At 48.0% G+C, this 19816-nt stretch overlaps 1 protein-coding gene across 1 annotated transcript in view; it reads right to left on the bottom strand.

Annotated features, from left to right (window-relative positions):
* Nucleotides 1-3225: 3225 nt before the first annotated feature.
* ints6 (integrator complex subunit 6) overlaps nt 3226-19816 on the bottom strand; it is a 43817-nt gene continuing 27226 nt past the window's right edge. The window contains exons 6-18 of the mRNA XM_029702067.1: nt 18732-18857; nt 16608-16750; nt 16361-16513; nt 15220-15352; nt 12666-12760; nt 10230-10340; nt 9697-9912; nt 7859-7982; nt 7542-7684; nt 7106-7307; nt 6579-6950; nt 4426-4519; nt 3226-3603 (exon numbers count right to left, since the gene is read on the bottom strand). Coding sequence (XP_029557927.1) covers nt 3510-3603; nt 4426-4519; nt 6579-6950; nt 7106-7307; nt 7542-7684; nt 7859-7982; nt 9697-9912; nt 10230-10340; nt 12666-12760; nt 15220-15352; nt 16361-16513; nt 16608-16750; nt 18732-18857 — 2006 coding nt within the window. The 3' untranslated portion in view covers nt 3226-3509. The remainder of the gene's footprint in view (nt 3604-4425; nt 4520-6578; nt 6951-7105; nt 7308-7541; nt 7685-7858; nt 7983-9696; nt 9913-10229; nt 10341-12665; nt 12761-15219; nt 15353-16360; nt 16514-16607; nt 16751-18731; nt 18858-19816) is intronic.

Raw genomic sequence — 19816 nt, 5'->3', positions numbered from 1 at the left:
CATTGCCTTTAAATTGTTTAACTTGGGTCAAATGTTTCGGGTAGCCTTCCACAAGCTTCCCACAATAAGTTGGGTGAATTTTGGCCCATTCCTCCTGACAGAGCTGGTGTAACTGAGTCAGGTTTGTAGGCCTCCTTGCTCGCCCACAAGCTTTTTCAGTTCTGCCCACAAATTTTCCAGAGGATTGAGGTCAGGGCTTTGTGATGGCCACTCCAATACCTTGACTTTGTTGTCCTTAAGCCATTTTGCCACAACTTTAGAAGTATGCTTGTGGTCATTGTTCATTTGGAAGACGCATTTGCGACCAAGCTTTAACTTCCTGACTGATGTCTTGAGATGTTGCTTCAATATATCCACATAATTTTCCTTTCTCATGATGCCATCTATTTTGTGAAGTGCACCAGTCCCTCCTGCAGCAAAGCACCCCCACAACATGATGCTGCCACCCCCGTGCTTCACGGTTGGGACGGTGTTTTTCGGCTTGCAAGTCTCCACCTTTTTCCTCCAAACATAACAATGGTCATTATGGCCAAACAGTTCTATTTTTGTTTCATCAGACCAGAGGACATTTCTCAAAAGTACGATCTTCAAATCAAATCAAATTTTATTAGTCACATACACATGGTTAGTAGATGTGAATGCGAGTGTAGCGAAATGCTTGTGCTTCTAGTTCCGACCATGCAGTAATATCTAACAAGTAATCTAACAATTTCACAACTACCTTATACACACAAGGAATGAATAAGAATATGTACATATAAATATATGGGTGAGCGATGGCCGAACGGCATAGGCAAGATACAGTAGATGGTATAGAGTACAGTATATACATATGAGATGAGTAAAGTAGGGTATGTAAACATTACATAAAGTGGCATTGTTTAAAGGGGCTAGTGATAAATGTATGTATTTATTAATTTATTATTAAAGTGGTTAGAGATTTGAGTCAGTATGTTGGCAGCAGCCACTCAATGTTAGTGATGGCTGTTTAACAGTCTGATGGCCTTGAGATAGAAGCTGCTTTTCAGTCTCTCGGTCACCGCTTTGATGCACTTGTACTGACCTCGCCTTCTGGATGATAGCGGGGTGAACAGGCAGTGGCTCGGGTGGTTGTTGTCCTTGATGATCTTTTTGACCTTCCTGTGACACCAGGTGGTGTAGGTGTCCTGGAGGGTAGGTAGTTTGCCCCCTGTGATGTGTTGTGGATACCTCACCACCCTCTGGAGAGCTCGACGGTTGCGGAGCAGTTGCCGTACCAGGCGGTGATACAGCCCGACAGGATGCTTTCGATTGTGCATCTGTAAAAGATTGTGAGTGTTTTTGGTGACAAGCCGAATTCCTTCAGCCTCCTGAGGTTGAAGGAGCACTGTTGCGCCTTCTTCACCACGCTGTCTGTGTGGGTGGACCATTTCAGTTTGTCCGTGATGTGTACGCCGATGAACTTAAAACTTTCCACCTTCTCCACTACTGTTCCATCGATGTGGATGGGGGGGTGCTCCCTCTGCTGTTTCCTGAAGTCCACAATCATCTCCTTTGTTTTGTTGACGTTGAGTGTGAGGTTATTTCTCTGACACCACACTCCCGAGTGCCCTCACCGCCTCCCTGTAGACCGTCTCGTTGTTGTTGGTAATCAAGCCTACCACTGTAGGGTCGTCTGCAAACTTGATTGAGTTGGAGGCGTGCATGGCCACGCAGTCATGGGTGAACAGGGAGTACAGGAGAGTAGAGGTCGACCAACTATGATTTTTCTTATAGGCACTTTAGTATTGCCAGTGTAACAGTATAGCTTCCGTCCCTCTCCTCGCTCCTACCTGGGCTCGAACCAGGAACACATCGACAACAGCCACCATCGAAGCAGCGTTACCCATGCAGAGCAAGGGGAACAACTACTCCAAGTCTCAGAGCGAATGACATTTGAAACGCTATTAGCGCGCACAAGAAATTTGTGAAGTGGTTGAAAAACAAGTTTTAATGACTCCAACCTAAGTGTACGTAAACTTCTGACTTCAACTGTATACACATCTCCAACGGGGAACCTTTCACCCACTTTAATTTCCTTGAAAGGAAGTGACATACAACAATTATGCTGATTGTGTGTTTTGACTTTATTTACATGGCCAGTCACAGGTTAAAATAGAAACTTTATTCATGGAAATACAAAAAAGGCCTTCCTCTGAACATTCTCTTTAAATAATTCTCTAAAGGTATTTACATCTATACAGCGTATTCAAAATACTCTCTTTTGGTAGCGTCCTCTTTATAAACAAAGACAAGTTTGGCAACTATTTGGTCCCTGTATAGGAGGGGGGGTATTGGAAAAGAGGCGGGAGAGATAAAAGGGGATAGGGCAGGGAGGATTGCAAATTTTGTGCTGTAAACTGCACACCACAACCAGCCAGCCAGATATCTAGGGCCTCAATTCTACAATTGAATGTCCAACAACACTTAACTTTTACACTACAGAGAGATTTAGTTTAGGATTGCAGTAAAGGGTAACCAAGTGGTTGTACGGGTATTACTAGTGGCACTGATGCTATTGCTAACCATTATATTATTGTCTATTTCCTGAGGCTTGTCTACTACCCATCATAGAGGGTTCTTGTCGGTGGCACTTTGATAACAGCATTCAGATGGTACGCTATTATTATTATTATTATTGGAGTTTGGTTTATCCTTCTAGCTAAAATCCAGAACTGCTAAGATGACTGACTTGTGACGTTCCTCTTGCTTCTTCAGGCAACATACAAATCTAGAACTGTTTTTTCCCCCCAGACTGGCATCTAAAACTGTGAAGAACAACAACAAAAAACAAAACAAAAAAAAAACTATTGCCTACAAATATGGAGTTCCATGGGAGTGAAATGTGGGCTTCAGTTTGGTTGAGTCGGTGTAGCCTAGTTTAGATAAACCTTTTCATGGCAAGATTAGGAAGTCATGAGGGAGTGGCCAATCCTTTATGTTGGTAAATACAGTAAAGGAGTGTTTCTATTGGTGGAGTGCAGTGCCTATCAGGATTAAGAGAATAACCAAAACGGGGACAAACCCACAACAAAAATACCACAGAAAGAGAGAGGGCGATGATGAGAAAGAGAGAGGGCGATGACGAGAAAGAGAGAGGGCGATGATGAGAAAGAGAGAGGGCGATGATGAGAAAGAGAGAATGGAAGAAAAAAAACATGAAGCCACCTAAAGATTAATTTGAGACCCAAAACATCAGTGTTCCTCTTTTGGCCCTGAGGTTGTTGGAAACTTTTTACAATCTAATTTGAACCCCCTTCCCTTAGCGATATCAGTTCACCATACCATCACTGATGAGACACACGTCACACAGTATACACTGACAGAGACAGACAGGCCAACAGCACTCATTTCACTGCTTGGGTTAGTTAATGCACTGTATATTCCCCTTCTCTATAGGACAATTTCAGCCTGGGTTAAGGGCTACAGGTTGAGGGTGGAGTGGGGAGGAGGGGTTAGGTCTGAGGGGCCGGGGAGTGAAGAGTTGTCCATTAGAACCCGTCCAGATGGTTCATATTGTTGGCCCTGTTATGGATCTCTTCTAGAAAGTTCTCCAGCTGTTCTATCAGCACCCGCTTCTTGAACCTGAATAGAAGAGAATAGAACATGGTCACTGATACAGAACAGAACATGGTCGCTGGTAGAGAACCGAATAGAACATGGTCGCTGGTATAGACGTAGAACAGAATAGAACATAGATATACAGGACGGAGAGTCTAGTTGAACATCATTCCTGATCTTTCTATATATTTATATCTATCCATCTATCTATCTATCTATCTATCTATCTATCTATCTCAGATATACGACAGACACTTCAGAACAAACTTCCTTTAGATTGTTTTGGGACTATCTGTTGTTCCATGTAGTGAATCTATTATTCAATGCGTTTGTATGGGCGAATAGTAAGTATCTGAATCTGTTATTCAATGCGTTTGTATGGGTTGTTTTGGGACTACCTGTTGTTCCATGTAGTGAATCTATTATTCAATGTGTTTGTATGGGTTGTTTTGGGACTATCTGTTGTTCCATGTAGTGAATCTGTTATTCAATGCGTTTGTATGGGTTGTTTTGGGACTACCTGTTGTTCAATGCGTTTGTTTGGGCGAATAGTAAATAAGGACAAAAAGGATTTTTCAAATACTTTTTAAAAATATATATATATATATATTTTTGATACTTCAAGGGGTCTTAAAATGTAAAATCAAATAGCTAAATGATCAATTGGTATGACCTTCTTAAAACAATTCCATATAGTTTAGTAGACCACCCCCCACTTCCCCTGTCTTAGACAGGGTTTTGGCACTAACGGGGTTAAAAACGGGCAGCAAAACAAGGAATACAGAGAGTTCCAAGCTGATCATGTTCTAGTTTGACTCAGTCTGTTTAGAAGCTTGTGTTCCTCACCTTGCAGCCTCTTTTATAATGTTCTGGAGGAATATCAACCGTGTGTCAAAGCTTCCTTGGATCTGCTTCAGGAAATAGAAGATTTTTTCATAGTCTATAAAAAAAAAGAAGAGAGAGAAGGGAAGAGTCAAGCACAGTGAGAACTGCTGATGACACTAGAGAACTTTCCATTCAGGGATTTCAGACCAGACATCAATGGTAGGCTATGAGACTAGGAGTAAGGGTTGGACACAGAGTCAGTGAAGTGAATGACTATACCGTCCCACAGCCAGTCTATAGACATACAGGTCACAGATTAATGACTACCGTCCCACAGCCAGTCTATAGACATCCAGGTCACAAATTAATGACTACCATCCCACAGCCAGTCTATAGACATCCAGGTCACAGATTAATGACTACCGTCCCACAGCCAGTCTATAGACATACAGGTCACAAATTAATGACTACCATCCCACAGCCCTCAAGACCAGTGTTTTGCAACCCTGGTCCTCCAGTCCCCAATCCAACCCTGGTCCTCCAGTCCCCAAACCAACCCTGGTCCTCCAGTCCCCAAACCAACCCTGGTCCTCCAGTCCCCAAACCAACCCTGGTACTCCAGTCCCCAAACCAACCCTGGTCCTCCAGTCCCCAAACCAACCCTGGTCCTCCAGTCCCCAATCCAACCCTGGTCCTCCAGTCCCCAATCCAACCCTGGTCCTCCAGTCCCCAAACCAACCCTGGTCCTCCAGTCCCCAATCCAACCCTGGTCCTCCAGTCCCCAATCCAACCCTGGTCCTCCAGTCCCCAATCCAACCCTGGTCCTCCAGTCCCCAAACCAACCCTGGTCCTCCAGTCCCCAATCCAACCCTGGTCCTCCAGTCCCCAATCCAACCCTGGTCCTCCAGTCCCCAAACCAACCCTGGTCCTCCAGTCCCCAATCCAACCCTGGTCCTCCAGTCCCCAATCCAACCCTGGTCCTCCAGTCCCCAAACCAACCCTGGTCCTCCAGTCCCCAATCCAACCCTGGTCCTCCAGTCCCCAATCCAACCCTGGTCCTCCAGTCCCCAAACCAACCCTGGTCCTCCAGTCCCCAAACCAACCCTGGTCCTCCAGTCCCCTCAACAGAACAATGTTTCGTTGTAGCCCTGAACAAACACGCCTCATTCAGCTCATTGAAGACTTGATGATTAGTTGACAAGTTGAATCAGATGTGCTTGTCCTGGGTTACAATATACATGTGTACTGTTGGGGGGGACTGGAGGACCAGGGTTGGAGTACTGCTCTAGACATACAGGCCACAGATTACACAGCCAGTCTCCAGACATACAGGCCACAGATTACACAGCCAGTCTCCAGACATACAGGCCACAGATTACACAGCCAGTCTCCAGACATACAGGCCACAGATTACACAGCCAGTCTCCAGATATACAGGCCACAGATTACACAGCCAGTCTCCAGACATACAGGCCACAGATTACACAGCCAGTCTCCAGACATACAGGCCACAGATTACACAGCCAGTCTCTAGACATACAGATTACAGATTACACAGCCAGTCTCTAGACATACAGATTACACAGCCAGTCTCTAGACATACAGGCCACAGATTACACAGCCAGTCTCCAGACATACAGATTACACAGCCAGTCTCCAGACATACAGATTACACAGCCAGTCTCCAGACATACAGGCCACAGATTACACAGCCAGTCTCCAGACATACAGGCCACAGATTACACAGCCAGTCTCCAGACATACAGGCCACAGATTACACAGCCAGTCTCTAGACATACAGATTACAGATTACACAGCCAGTCTCTAGACATACAGATTACACAGCCAGTCTCTAGACATACAGGCCACAGATTACACAGCCAGTCTCCAGACATACAGATTACACAGCCAGTCTCCAGACATACAGATTACACAGCCAGTCTCCAGACATACAGGCCACAGATTACACAGCCAGTCTCCAGACATACAGATTACACAGCCAGTCTCTAGACATACAGGCCACAGATGACACAGCCAGTCTCTCATCTGGACCAGGACCAATCGCTTCACCATAAAATAACAATTACATTACAGTTAAGTCGTTGGGGAAAAATGAGGCAACTTTCTCTGGTTGCCGTGGCAGAGTGTGGGCGTGGCGGCCCCTGGTTACGTACGTCTCCCGGGTTTCCGTATCTCCTTGGTGATGAGGGCTCGTAGTTCGGTGTTGACCTCCAGACTCTCGCTGTTCATCACCTTCTTCAGCTCCCCGGGGGAGGGGTACCGGGCCGGGCGCTGCTCCTCCACCACACCCCCCGTCTCTCCTCCATCCTCACTGCCCTCTGAGAGCTCCAACTCCCTGGGAAGCCCGTTCTCCTCCTCGGTGTCCCCATCAGCATCGTCCTCCACGCGGTTCCCTGGGCCGGGGACGTCTAGAAGGGGTCCAGAGAGGATCTCTCCTGGTTGGACCGTTATCCCGGTCTCACACGTCTCTGGGTTGTAGAGGTTCCCAAACACAGCCTCGGAGTCTGACTCACTCTGGTCGCTCTCTGTGAGGGGGGGGTCAGGGAAAGTCATAACTAACATGTATGGAACTAAAATACTGTCACTTTCTTTTACAGACTCAACACTTTAAATATGTGTGTTTTAACACACAGGTACACTGACAACAATGGCACAGAGTTTGTGTGAGTGAGTGTCTTACCAGTGAGGGGGGGTCTGAAGGGGCTGGCTGCAGGGCTGACGGGGGGCGAATAGGCTCTGCCGGGGCGCAGTAGAGGGGACATGCACCGCCGTCTCTTAGGACCCCCACCCCCGATCCCGTGCATGTTGGAGTCACTCCCCGGACGCTTGCCCTTGTTCTGGGGACCCGTCACAAACTCATCGGCCTCGTCAATCATCATCCCCTAGAGAAACAGCAATAGAAGACAGGATGAACAAACGTACTATATAACTTCACTGTGCATTGTTACAGCAAACAACTCACATTTGTCCAGAAATGTGTCGACTCATAACAGCAATCAATTAGGGATGTTTTCAAAACAAATAAAGAGAGTTTGTGAGGTTTTGACCAGCTGATTTCAGACACACACAGAAGAGAATGGTAGTGAGAGTGATTTCTGTAGACAGACAGGTCCTACCTTTTTGTCCAGTTTGAAGGGGTTTCCGAAGGTGTGCAGGCGTTTGGGCTGTTCAGGGTCTGCGTCTCTGAGGGGTTGGGGAAGGGCCTTGAGGAAGTCCTGGTAGTTCCCCATCTGGGCGATGGGCACACTGTGGAGCTGGTCTGGACAGACAGGAGGACACAGGAAGACTTGGGCTCAAATTCAGTCTTAGTCTCGTCCTTCACCAAAAAACTGGCAGCGAGAATAATTCAACGCAAATTACAGTTCATTCTGGAACTGAATCGCGCACACACACACACACACACACACACACACACACACACACACACACACACCTGTGTCCTGTCCTCGGAGCAGACAGGTGGTGCTGAGCAGGTTCCTCCTCATGCGGCTCAGCTGATCCAGGAGGTGCATTCTGGGAATGTCGTAGGCGTTCCGGAAACCCTGAGGTTTCAGACTCTACACAGGGAACAGCGAGGAAGAGCTAGTATTGTCACAGTAGATCAGAAAAGCAACACAATGGGACAGTATCATATGAAACGGTACTACGGTAAGTTAGGGGGGGTAGTATCATATGAAACGGCACTACGGTAAGTTGGGGGGGGTAGTATCATATGAAACGGTACTACGGTAAGTTAGGGGGGGTAGTATCATATGAAACGGTACTACGGTAAGTTAGGGGGGGGGTAGTATCATATGAAACGGTACTACGGTAAGTTAGGGGGGGGTAGTATCATATGAAACGGTACTACGGTAAGTTAGGGGGGGGTAGTATCATATGAAACGGTACTACGTTAAGTTGGGGGGGGTAGTATCATATGAAACGGTACTACGGTAAGTTAGGGGGGGGTAGTATCATATGAAACGGTACTACGGTAAGTTAGGGGGGGGGGTAGTATCATATGAAACGGTACTACGTTAAGTTAGGGGGGGGGTAGTATCATATGAAACGGTACTACGTTAAGTTAGGGGGGGTAGTATCATATGAAACGGTACTACGGTAAGTTAGGGGGGGGTAGTATCATATGAAACGGTACTACGGTAAGTTAGGGGGGGGGTAGTATCATATGAAACGGTACTACGTTAAGTTAGGGGGGGGGTAGTATCATATGAAACGGTACTACGTTAAGTTAGGGGGGGTAGTATCATATGAAACGGTACTACGTTAAGTTAGGGGGGGTAGTATCATATGAAACGGTACTACGGTAAGTTAGGGGGGGGGTAGTATCATATGAAACGGTACTACGGTAAGTTAGGGGGGGTAGTATCATATGAAACGGTACTACGGTAAGTCAGGGGGGGGCAGTATCATATGAAACGGTACTACGGTAAGTTAGGGGGGGTAGTATCATATGAAACGGTACTACGGTAAGTTAGGGGGGGTAGTATCATATGAAACGGTACTACGGTAAGTTAGGGGGGATAGTATCATATGAAACGGTACTACGGTAAGTCAGGGGGGGTCAGTATCATATGAAACGGTACTACGGTAAGTTAGGGGGGGGTAGTATCATATGAAACGGTACTACGGTAAGTTAGGGGGGTAGTATCATATGAAACGGTACTACGGTAAGTTAGGGGGGTAGTATCATATGAAACGGTACTACGGTAAGTTAGGGGGGGGCAGTATCATATGAAACGGTACTACGGTAAGTCAGGGGGGGGCAGTATCATATGAAACGGTACTACGGTAAGTTAGGGGGGGTCAGTATCATATGAAACGATACTACGGTAAGTCAGGGGGGGTCAGTATCATATGAAACGGTACTACGGTAAGTCAGGGGGGGTAGTATCATATGAAACGGTACTACGGTAAGTTAGGGGGGGTAGTATCATATGAAACGGTACTACGGTAAGTTAGGGGGGGTCAGTATCATATGAAACGGTACTACGGTAAGTCAGGGGGGGTCAGTATCATATGAAACGGTACTACGGTTTTCTAAAATGTTGGTATCATAACGATTTGGTGCTGTCGTACTACCTTGGTACCGGTGTACAGTGCAACATGATTACACCGTACACATAGAAATATATAATACTAACGTATACATCTGATCCACTTCATACTATACAGAGAATCACGGCCGATCTCCATGTGAACATCTCTAGAGATAACATGACTTCTTCATCCTCAAGCGTCACAGCTAAGGGCTGTTCAGTGCTGCTGGCTGACCTTGTTGAGAGGAGCCAGCTGAAAGCCAGAGAACTCTTTAGAGTTGAGCTCCAAGGGCAGGGCGGCCGTCTCTCCTGTGATGCTGGCCAGAAGCTGAGTGAAGTCTCTGCGCTGGGCCAGGGAGATGTCCCCACCGCGGTCACGCACCTTGATGCCACCCTCCGTTACCACCTTCTTAGCTACAGATGCTATCAGCCGCTCGTATTCTATCTTGGTCTGAGGAGAAGATGCATGGATGGTTATGGAAGGGTGAATGGAAACCAAGACAGTATGCACTCACCAACAACACACACACACACACACACACACACACACACACACACACACACACACACGGACAGACAGAGAAGCACAGACGGGACAGAGATGCACAGACGGGACAGAGACGGGACAGAGAAGCACAGACGGGACAGAGACGGGACAGAGACGCACAGACGGGACAGAGACGCACAGAGAAGCACAGACGTTACAGAGAAGCACAGACGGGACAGAGAAGCACAGACAGGACAGAGACGCACAGACACACAGACTACCTGCTGGCTTAGCTTCTTGAGGTAGGACACCACACTGTAACTCAGACCATACTCCATGTTATCAGCCAGGAGGTTAGGAGCTCCCATGATCCTTAGCGCCTTCCGGAGGGACTGCATAAGAGTAGAGAAGGCATCATCAAGACCACACATTGCAACCAAAATACATAACGATGTCACATAACTCCACTGCTACAGACGTTAGCGCCTAGCGGTGGATATAACTCCACTGCATCAGCCACGTTAGCGCCTAGCGGTGGATATAACTCCACTGCTACAGACGTTAGCGCCTAGCGGTGGATGTAACTCCACTGCATCAGCCACGTTAGCGCCTAGCGGTGGATATAACTCCACTGCATCAGCCACGTTAGCGCCTAGCGGTGGATATAACTCCACTGCTACAGACGTTAGCGCCTAGCGGTGGATATAACCACTGCATCAGCCACGTTAGCGCCTAGCGGTGGATATAACTCCACTGCATCAGCCACGTTAGCGCCTAGCGGTGGATATAACTCCACTGCATCAGCCACGTTAGCGCCTAGCGGTGGATATAACTCCACCGTGGCAGCCACGTTAGCTCCTAGCGGTGGATATAACTCCACCATGGCAGCCACATTAGCGCCTAGCGGTGGATATAACTCCACCGTGGCAGCCACGTTAGCTCCTAGCGGTGGATATAACGCCACTGCATCAGCCACGTTAGCTCCTAGCGGTGGATATAACGCCACTGCATCAGCCACGTTAGCTCCTAGCGGTGGATATAACTCCACTGCATCAGCCACGTTAGCTCCTAGCGGTGGATATAACTCCACTGCATCAGCCACGTTAGCGCCTAGCGGTGGATATAACTCCACTGCATCAGCCACGTTAGCGCCTAGCGGTGGATAACACTACCGTTGAAGTTTAGGGTCACTTAGAAATGTCCTTATTTTTGAAAAAGCACTTTTTTTTCAATAAAATATCAAATTGATCAGAAATACAGTGTAGACATTGTTAATGTTGTAAATGACTATTGCAGCTGGAAACAGCAGATTTTTTATGGAATATCTACATAGGCGTACAGAGGCCCATTATCAGCAACCATCCCTCCTGTGTTCCAATGGCACGTTGTGTTAGCTAATCCAAGTTTAGCATTTTAAAAGGCTAATTGAATTAGAAAACCCTTTTGCAATTATGTTAGCACAGCTGAAAACTGTTGTCCTGATTAAAGAAGCAATAAAACTGGCCTTCTTTAGACTAGTTGAGTATCTGGACCATCAGCATTTGCGGGTTCGATTACAGGCTCAAAATGTCCAGAAACAAAGAACTTTCTTCTGAATCTCGTCAGTCTATTCTTGTTCTGAGAAATGAAGGCAATTCCATGCGAGAAATTGCCAACATAACATCTCGTACAACGCTGTGTACTACTCCCTTCACAGAACAGCGCAAACTAACCAGAATAGAAAGAGAAGTGGGAGGCCCCGGTGCACAACTGAGCAAGAGGACAAGTACATTAGAGTGTCTAGTTTGAGAAACGGACGCCTCACAAGTCCTCAACTGGCAGCTTCATTAAATAGTACCAGCAAAATACCAGTCTCAACGTCAACAGTGAAGAGGCGACTCCGGGATGCTGGTCTTCTACGCAGAAGACGTAGAGGGTCAGCATCCCGGAGTATCCTCTTCACTGTTGACGTTGAGACTGGTGTTTTGCTGGTACTATTTAATGAAGCTGCCAGTTGAGGACTTGTGAGGCGTCCGTTTCTCAAACTAGATATTAATGTACTTGTCCTCTTGCTCAGTTGTGCACCGGGGCCTCCCACTTCTCTTTCTATTCTGGTTAGTTTGCGCTGTTCTGTGAAGGGAGTAGTACACAGCATTGTACGAGATCTTCAGTTTCTTGGCAATTTCTCGCATGGAATAGCCTTCATTTCTCAGAACAAGAATAGGCTGACTAGTTTCAGAAGAAAGTTCTTTGTTTCTGGCCATTTTGAGCCTGTAATCGAACCCACAAATGCTTAGCTAACACAACGTGCCATTGGAACACAGGAGTGATGGTTGCTGATAATGGGCCTCTAACCTATGTAGAAATTCCATTAAAAATCTGCCGTTTCCAGCTACAATAGTCATTTACAACATTAACAATGTCTACACTGTATTTCTGATCAATTTGTTGTTATTTTAATAGACATGTTTGCTTTTCTTTAAAAAACGAGTACATTTCTAAGTGACCCCAAAACCTTTGAACGGTAGTGTATGTATGTATATATTTATATTTTTCCCCTCAGGATTTTTTCAAAATTCTCTCGTGACCTTGTTTGGGAACCTCTGAATTAGCCCCTACACCATGTATCATTTTCACTCCCTCAGCTTTGGGAGACTTGTGCATATGGCGTAAGTTGAACGTGATCACGCAACTGGGAGGGCCCAAGGCGCTGGTTTGACATTCAGCCGTCGACTTACCCCGATGTAATAGGGAGGCATTGTCTTCAGGTAGTTCTCAAATGACTGACGCCATTTAATGGTGGGCTTGAACTTGTGCACCCGGATCAAGTCATCTGCAACACATACAGAGCAGGTTTTAAGGAGAGGTAGAGTGTGACCACTATGGCCAGAAACATTCATTATCATATTACCAGGTGTTTTCCATATTGAATGTATTTACAGAGTATTTGCTTTGGTTTATCTTGGCCAGGTCGCAGTTGTAAATGAGAACTTGTTCTCAACTAGCCTAACCTGGTTAAATAAAAGGTGAAATAAAAAAAGTGTATGCTGGCTTCACAAAATGAATTTCCATGTAAATAAAGTATATTGTATCATAACCACTACTGCCCTCTGCTGGCTTGGTGGGGCAACATGGTGCACTACATTACGGCTCATGGGGACAGGGATGCCTTTCTAGACACAAGGGCAGGGCCCAGTTTCCCTTAACCATCTAAAAGGCTAAAGTTCATTGTGAGAACCTTTGTAGTAGCATCGTTAAATCTCTGAGCTGTTACCCAAAACCATTGTTAATAAAGTTGCACTTGAAAACACTCGTTATTTACTGATTGCCTCAGACCACTGGGAGAACAGCTAAGTGAGTTGTTAGATGGTTTTTTTTTGTTGCCCTTACACGTCACTTCATATGAATGAGATCTCCTAGAAACGGACAAAAGATGTTAAATCGGTCTCTCTGTGACCATCGATAACTTCAGAACGAAGTTCAATAAAAATACAAAAGTTAACGTTTTTTGGCAAATTGTTACAAAGATTATTAAAATGAAAAACCGCGATGACTGCGTTAAAAACAAATACGGTATAGCCTACATAGAACTATATATTTAAAATCACATTGAAATCAATTTCATGTTCATTAAATTAAGTTTTATTTTGCCAATTGTTAGGCTACAGTCAGAAATGTTTGCCTCAATACATTTCATGTGTAAAAAACGTGCGTAATAATGTGCCAAATATTGATTCAATTATTATAGAGCATTAGAAGAAGCCGCCTCAATATTTTCAGCAATAGGTAACAATCTCTCTCGAGGAGCTGATCCGTCGTCTGTATCGTGGACTGATGTTAAGGTCAGATTTGAACGGAGAAAGCGAATCCAAGGAGCAGCGTTGCCTTCCTTTCAATCCTATCAGTATCGACACAAATGCCTCAACGATGCACTTAGCGTCCGCACTCTTGTGCGTTGCGTTTTGGGAAAATGCACGTTACATCGTCGGCTGTTGAAGGAACGATGCATCGTTAAAACCGTCATAACCTTAAGTTCCATCGCTATCGGGAAACTGGGCCCTCCAACCCTGTTCCTGGAGATACACCCTCCTGTAGATTTTCACTCCAATCCCAGATGTAACTAACCTGATCTATCTTTATCAACCAGATATTTATTAGAATCAGGTGCTCTAGATTAGGGTTGGAGTGAAAAAACCAACAGGACAGTATCTCTCAGGGAAGAACATTGGAGAACTCTTCTCTAAAGAACTTGGAAGGGTCTTACCAAGTAGATCAGAGGCAGCAGAACCATGTAGTTAGAGCATTAGGACAGGGCCAGGTCTTACCCAGTAGAGGCAGGACAACAGGGTAGTAGTTAGCGAATTAGGACAGGGCCAGGTCTTACCCAGTAGAGGCAGTACAACAGGGTAGTTAGCGAATTAAGACAGGGCCCAGGGCTTACCCAGTAGAGGCAGTACAACAGGGTAGTTAGCGTATCAGGACAGGGCCCAGGTCTTACCCAGTAGAGGCAGTACAACAGGGTAGTTAGCGTATCAGGACCGGGCCCAGGGCTTACCCAGTAGAGGCAGTACAACAGGGTAGTTAGCGTATCAGGACAGGGCCCAGGTCTTACCCAGTAGAGGCAGGACAACAGGGTAGTAGTTAGCGAATTAGGACAGGGCCAGGTCTTACCCAGTAGAGGCAGTACAACAGGGTAGTTAGCGTATCAGGACAGGGCCCAGGGCTTACCCAGTAGAGGCAGTACAACAGGGTAGTTAGCATATCAGGACAGGGCCCAGGGCTTACCCAGTAGAGGCAGTAAAACAGGGTAGTTAGCGTATCAGGACAGGGTCTTACCCAGTAGAGGCAGTACAACAGGGTAGTAGTTAGCGAATTAGGACAGGGCCCAGCGCTTACCCAGTAGAGGCAGTACAACAGGGTAGTTAGCGTATCAGGACAGGGCCCAGGGCTTACCCAGTAGAGGCAGGACAACTGGGTAGTTAGCGTATCAGGACAGGGCCCAGGTCTTACCCAGTAGAGGCAGGACAACAGGGTAGTAGTTAGCGAATTAGGACAGGGCCCAGGGCTTACCCAGTAGAGGCAGGACAACAGGGTAGTTAGCGTATCAGGACAGGGCCCAGGTCTTACCCAGTAGAGGCAGGACAACAGGGCAGTAGTTAGTGTATCAGGACAGGGTCTTACCCAGTAGAGGCAGGACAACAGGGTAGTTAGCGAATTAGGACAGGGCCCAGGTCTTACCCAGTAGAGGCAGGACAACAGGGCAGTAGTTAGTGTATCAGGACAGGGTCTTACCCAGTAGAGGCAGTACAACAGGGTAGTTGTAGGGCATGACGAAGAGGTTGACACAGTTGAGAGCAGTGCTGGCCTTCAGGTAGCCAAAGGGCTGGCCCAGGTCACTGTACTTGGCACTGTTACTTACAAACACCTAGAGGATGAGGGAGGGAGAGGGGAACTGAGTGAGAGAGCAAACAAACAAGTCCACCTTGTGTTGTATTGGCGTTGGGTTGTCTATTACTGTGTGTAGTGTAGTACTGGGCGTGTAGTGTAGTGTAGTACTGGGCGTGTAGTGTAGTGTAGTACTGGGTGTGTAGTACTGTGTGTCGTACTGTGTGTGTAGTGTAGTGTAGTATAGTACTGTGTGTGTAGAGTAGTACTGGGCGTGTAGTGTAGTGTAGTACTGGGCGTGTAGTGTAGTACTGGGCGTGTAGTGTAGTACTGGGCGTGTAGTTTAGTGTAGTACTGGGCGTGTAGTTTAGTGTAGTACTGTGCGTGTAGTTTAGTGTAGTACTGTGCGTGTAGTTTAGTGTAGTACTGTGTGTGTAGTTTAGTGTAGTACTGTGTTATGTTGTGGGTGTGTAGTGTAGTACTGTGTGTGTAGTGTAGTATAGTACTGTGTGTGTAGTGTAGTGTAGTACTGTGTGTGTAGTGTAGTACTGTGTGTGTAGTGTAGTACTGTGTGTGTAGTGTAGTGTAGTACTGTGTGTATAGTTTAGTGTAGTACAGTGTAGTACTGTGTGTGTAGTTTAGTGTAGTACTGTGTTATGTTGTGGGTGTGTAGTGTAGTGTAGTACTGTGTGTGTAGTGTAGTATAGTACTGTGTGTGTAGTGTAGTGTAGTACTGTGTGTGTAGTGTAGTGTAGTACTGTGTGTGTAGTGTAGTACTGTGTGTGTAGTGTAGTGTAGTACTGTGTGTATAGTTTAGTGTAGTACTGTGTGTGTGTGTAGTTTAGTGTAGTACTGTGTGTGTGTAGTTTAGTGTAGTACTGTGTGTGTGTAGTTTAGTGTAGTACTGTGTGTGTGTAGTTTAGTGTAGTACTGTGTGTGTGTAGTTTAGTGTAGTACTGTGTGTGTGTAGTTTAGTGTAGTACTGGGTGTGTAGTTTAGTGTAGTACTGTGTTATGTTGTGGGTGTGTAGGGGTATCACATTGTGTACCTGCCAGCAGGTGTGAGGGGACTTCCTCTCCAGGATGTACTGTGTGAGAGGTGACGGCTCCAGCTCGTACTTGTCAAAGGGAACCTTGTCAATCACCATGGGCTCCGAGTCCAGGCAGGAGAAACGCACGTGGGGGTGGGCCGAGCGAGGGGGCTGGGAGAGGAGGGGGGGACAGGAACATCAGAGAAAAACACTACCAGCCTGCACAGACACGAGCCACTCGTGTCAGAAAGAGACAATCTCTTACCAGTGTAGGGGAGTTAGTGTCGGGCCAGAAGCCTTCAGGAATGGGCCAGTGTCCGATAGGCACACCAGTCTTGGGGTTGGGTCGTACGTAGATCAGCTTGTGGCAGCAGTGCCAGGACTGGGGGCCGGGCTTCAGGATCTCATCTGGACAGACAAAATAATGTGTGAAATAGAGGGAGGGGCTAGAGGAAGGGGGTGGGGGCACATCCGGCCCACCGGGCACTTCAATCCGGCCCACGAGACATTTACAAAAACAATATATATATATATATATATATATATATATATAATTATAGTCTGGTCCCATCGCTGCAACTCCCATATGGAGGTGAAGAGGTGAAGGTCGAGAGCCGTGCGTCCTCCGAAACACAACCCAACCAAGCCGCACTGCTTCTTGACACAATGTCCACTTAACCCGGAAGCCAGCCGCACCAATGTGTCAGAGGAAACACTGTACACCTGGTGACCGTGTCAGCGTGCACTGCACCCGGCCCTCCACAGGAGTTGCAAGAGCTCGACTGGACAAAGAAATCTCGGCCTGCCAAACGCTCTCCTAACCCGGACGATGCTGGACCAAACCCTCCCCTAACCCGGACGACGCTGGGCCAAACCCTCCCCTAACCCGGACGACACTGGACCAAACCCTCCCCTAACCCGGACGACGCTGGGCCAAACCCTCCCCTAACCCGGACGACACTGGGCCAAACCCTCCCCTAACCCGGACGACACTGGACCAAACCCTCCCCTAACCCGGACGACACTGGACCAAACCCTCCCCTAACCCGGACGACGCTGGGCCAAACCCTCCCCTAACCCGGACGACGCTGGACCAAACCCTCCCCTAACCCGGACGACGCTGGACCAAACCCTCCCCTAACCCGGACGACGCTGGGCCAAACCCTCCCCTAACCCGGACGACACTGGGCCAAACCCTCCTCTAACCCGGACGACGCTGGGCCAAACCCTTCCCTAACCCAGACGACGCTGGGCCAAACCCTCCCCTAACCCGGACGACGCTGGGCCAAACCCTCCCTAACCCGGACGACGCTGGGCCAAACCCTCCCTAACCCGGACGACGCTGTGCCAATTGTGCGCCGCCTCATGGGTCTCCCAGTCACTGCCGGCTGCGACACAGCCTGGGATCGAACCCGGGTCTGTAGTGATGCCTCTAGCACTGCGATGCAGTGCCTCAGAGCGTTGCACCACTCGGAAGGCTCCCGTGAATTGATTTTAACAATTGGTCCCCTAAAAATATGAGGCCACCGTTGAATTTAAAAATTGCGATGTGGCATCGAGCCAAAAAGTTTGCCATCCCCTGGCCAGAGGGACACGCGGAGAGAGGAGATAGAGGCTAGGGGGATGTGTGTAGGAAGGCGGTAGAGGCTAGGGGAACGGGTGAGGCGGTAGAGGCTAGGGGAACGTGGGTATGGAGGCGGTAGAGGCTAGGGAGACGTGGGTATGGAGGCGGTAGAGGCTAGGGGGACGTATGAGTCGGTAGAGGCTAGGGGGACGTGGGTATGGAGGCGGTAGAGACTGGGGGAACGAGTGAGGCGGTAGAGGCTAGGGAGACGTATGAGGCGGTAGAGGCTAGGGAGACGTGGGTATGGAGGCGGTAGAGGCTAGGGAGACGTGGGTATGGAGGCGGTAGAGGCTAGGGGGACGTGGGTATGGAGGCGGTAGAGGCTAGGGGGACGTGGGTATGGAGGCGGTAGAGGCTAGGGAGACGTGGGTATGGAGGCGGTAGAGGCTAGGGGAACGTGGGTATGGGAGGCGGTAGAGGCTAGGGGGACGTGGGTATGGAGGCGGTAGAGGCTAGGGAGACGTGGGTATGGAGGCGGTAGAGGCTAGGGAGACGTGGGTATGGAGGCGGTAGAGGCTAGGGAGACGTGGGTATGGAGGCAGTAGAGGCTAGGGAGACGTGGGTATGGAGGCGGTAGAGGCTAGGGGAACGTGGGTATGGAGGATTTAGAGGCTAGGGAGACGTGGGTATGGAGGCGGTAGAGGCTAGGGGGACGTATGAGTCGGTAGAGGCTAGGGGGACGTGGGTATGGAGGCGGTAGAGGCTAGGGGGACGTGGATATGGAGGCGGTAGAGGCTAGGGGAACATTAAAGCACTGTCTCTCACCCTCTCCAGGAGGGGGGTCCGGGCCCGTCTTCTCAAAGTTGATGACCACTCCACTCTGGATCTTCTGCAGTAGAGACTCCAGACACTGGTTCAACATGCGCTGGGAGAACACACTGTAGGAGCGACCTAGGAGGCACACACTCTTACATTAGATTACACTCACCCACTGTTCACCAAGACACACACACACACACACACACCTCAATAGCCAGAGACATTTTGTGTAGTATCTAATCAGCGGTAATGGGCAGTATGTGGAGTCCCAGTAGTAGCAGTATGTAGAGTCCCAGTAGTAGCAGCGTGTAGAGTCCCAGTAGTAGCAGTATGTAGAGTCCCAGTAGTAGCAGCGTGTAGAGTCCCAGTAATAGCAGTATGTAGAGTCCCAGTAGTAGCAGCATGTAGAGTCCCAGTAGTAGTAGCAGTATGTAGAGTCCCAGTAGTAGCAGCATGTAGAGTCCCAGTAGTAGTAGCAGTATGTAGAGTCCCAGTAGTAGTAGCAGTATGTAGAGTCCCAGTAGTAGCAGCATGTAGAGTCCCAGTAGTAGCAGCGTGTAGAGTCCCAGTAGTAGCAGCATGTAGAGTCCCAGTAGCAGCAGTTTGTAGAGTCCCAGTAATAGCAGCATGTAGAGTCCCAGTAGTAGCAGTATGTAGAGTCCCAGTAGTAGCAGCATGTAGAGTCCCAGTAGCAGCAGTATGTAGAGTCCCAGTAGTAGCAGTATGTAGAGTCCCAGTAGTAGCAGCATGTAGAGTCCCAGTAGTAGCAGCATGTAGAGTCCCAGTAGTAGTAGCAGCGTGTAGAGTCCCAGTAGTAGCAGCGTGTAGAGTCCCAGTAGTAGCAGTGTGTAGAGTCCCAGTAGTAGCAGCGTGTAGAGTCCCAGTAGTAGCAGCATGTAGAGTCCCAGTAGCAGCAGTTTGTAGAGTCCCAGTAATAGCAGCATGTAGAGTCCCAGTAGTAGCAGTATGTAGAGTCCCAGTAGTAGCAGCATGTAGAGTCCCAGTAGCAGCAGTATGTAGAGTCCCAGTAGTAGCAGTATGTAGAGTCCCAGTAGTAGCAGTATGTAGAGTCCCAGTAGTAGCAGCATGTA

This window comes from Salmo trutta, chromosome 20 (assembly GCF_901001165.1).
Source record: "Salmo trutta chromosome 20, fSalTru1.1, whole genome shotgun sequence".
Classification (NCBI taxonomy): Eukaryota; Metazoa; Chordata; class Actinopteri; order Salmoniformes; family Salmonidae; genus Salmo; species Salmo trutta.
This window is presented reverse-complemented; position numbering and strand designations above follow the sequence as displayed.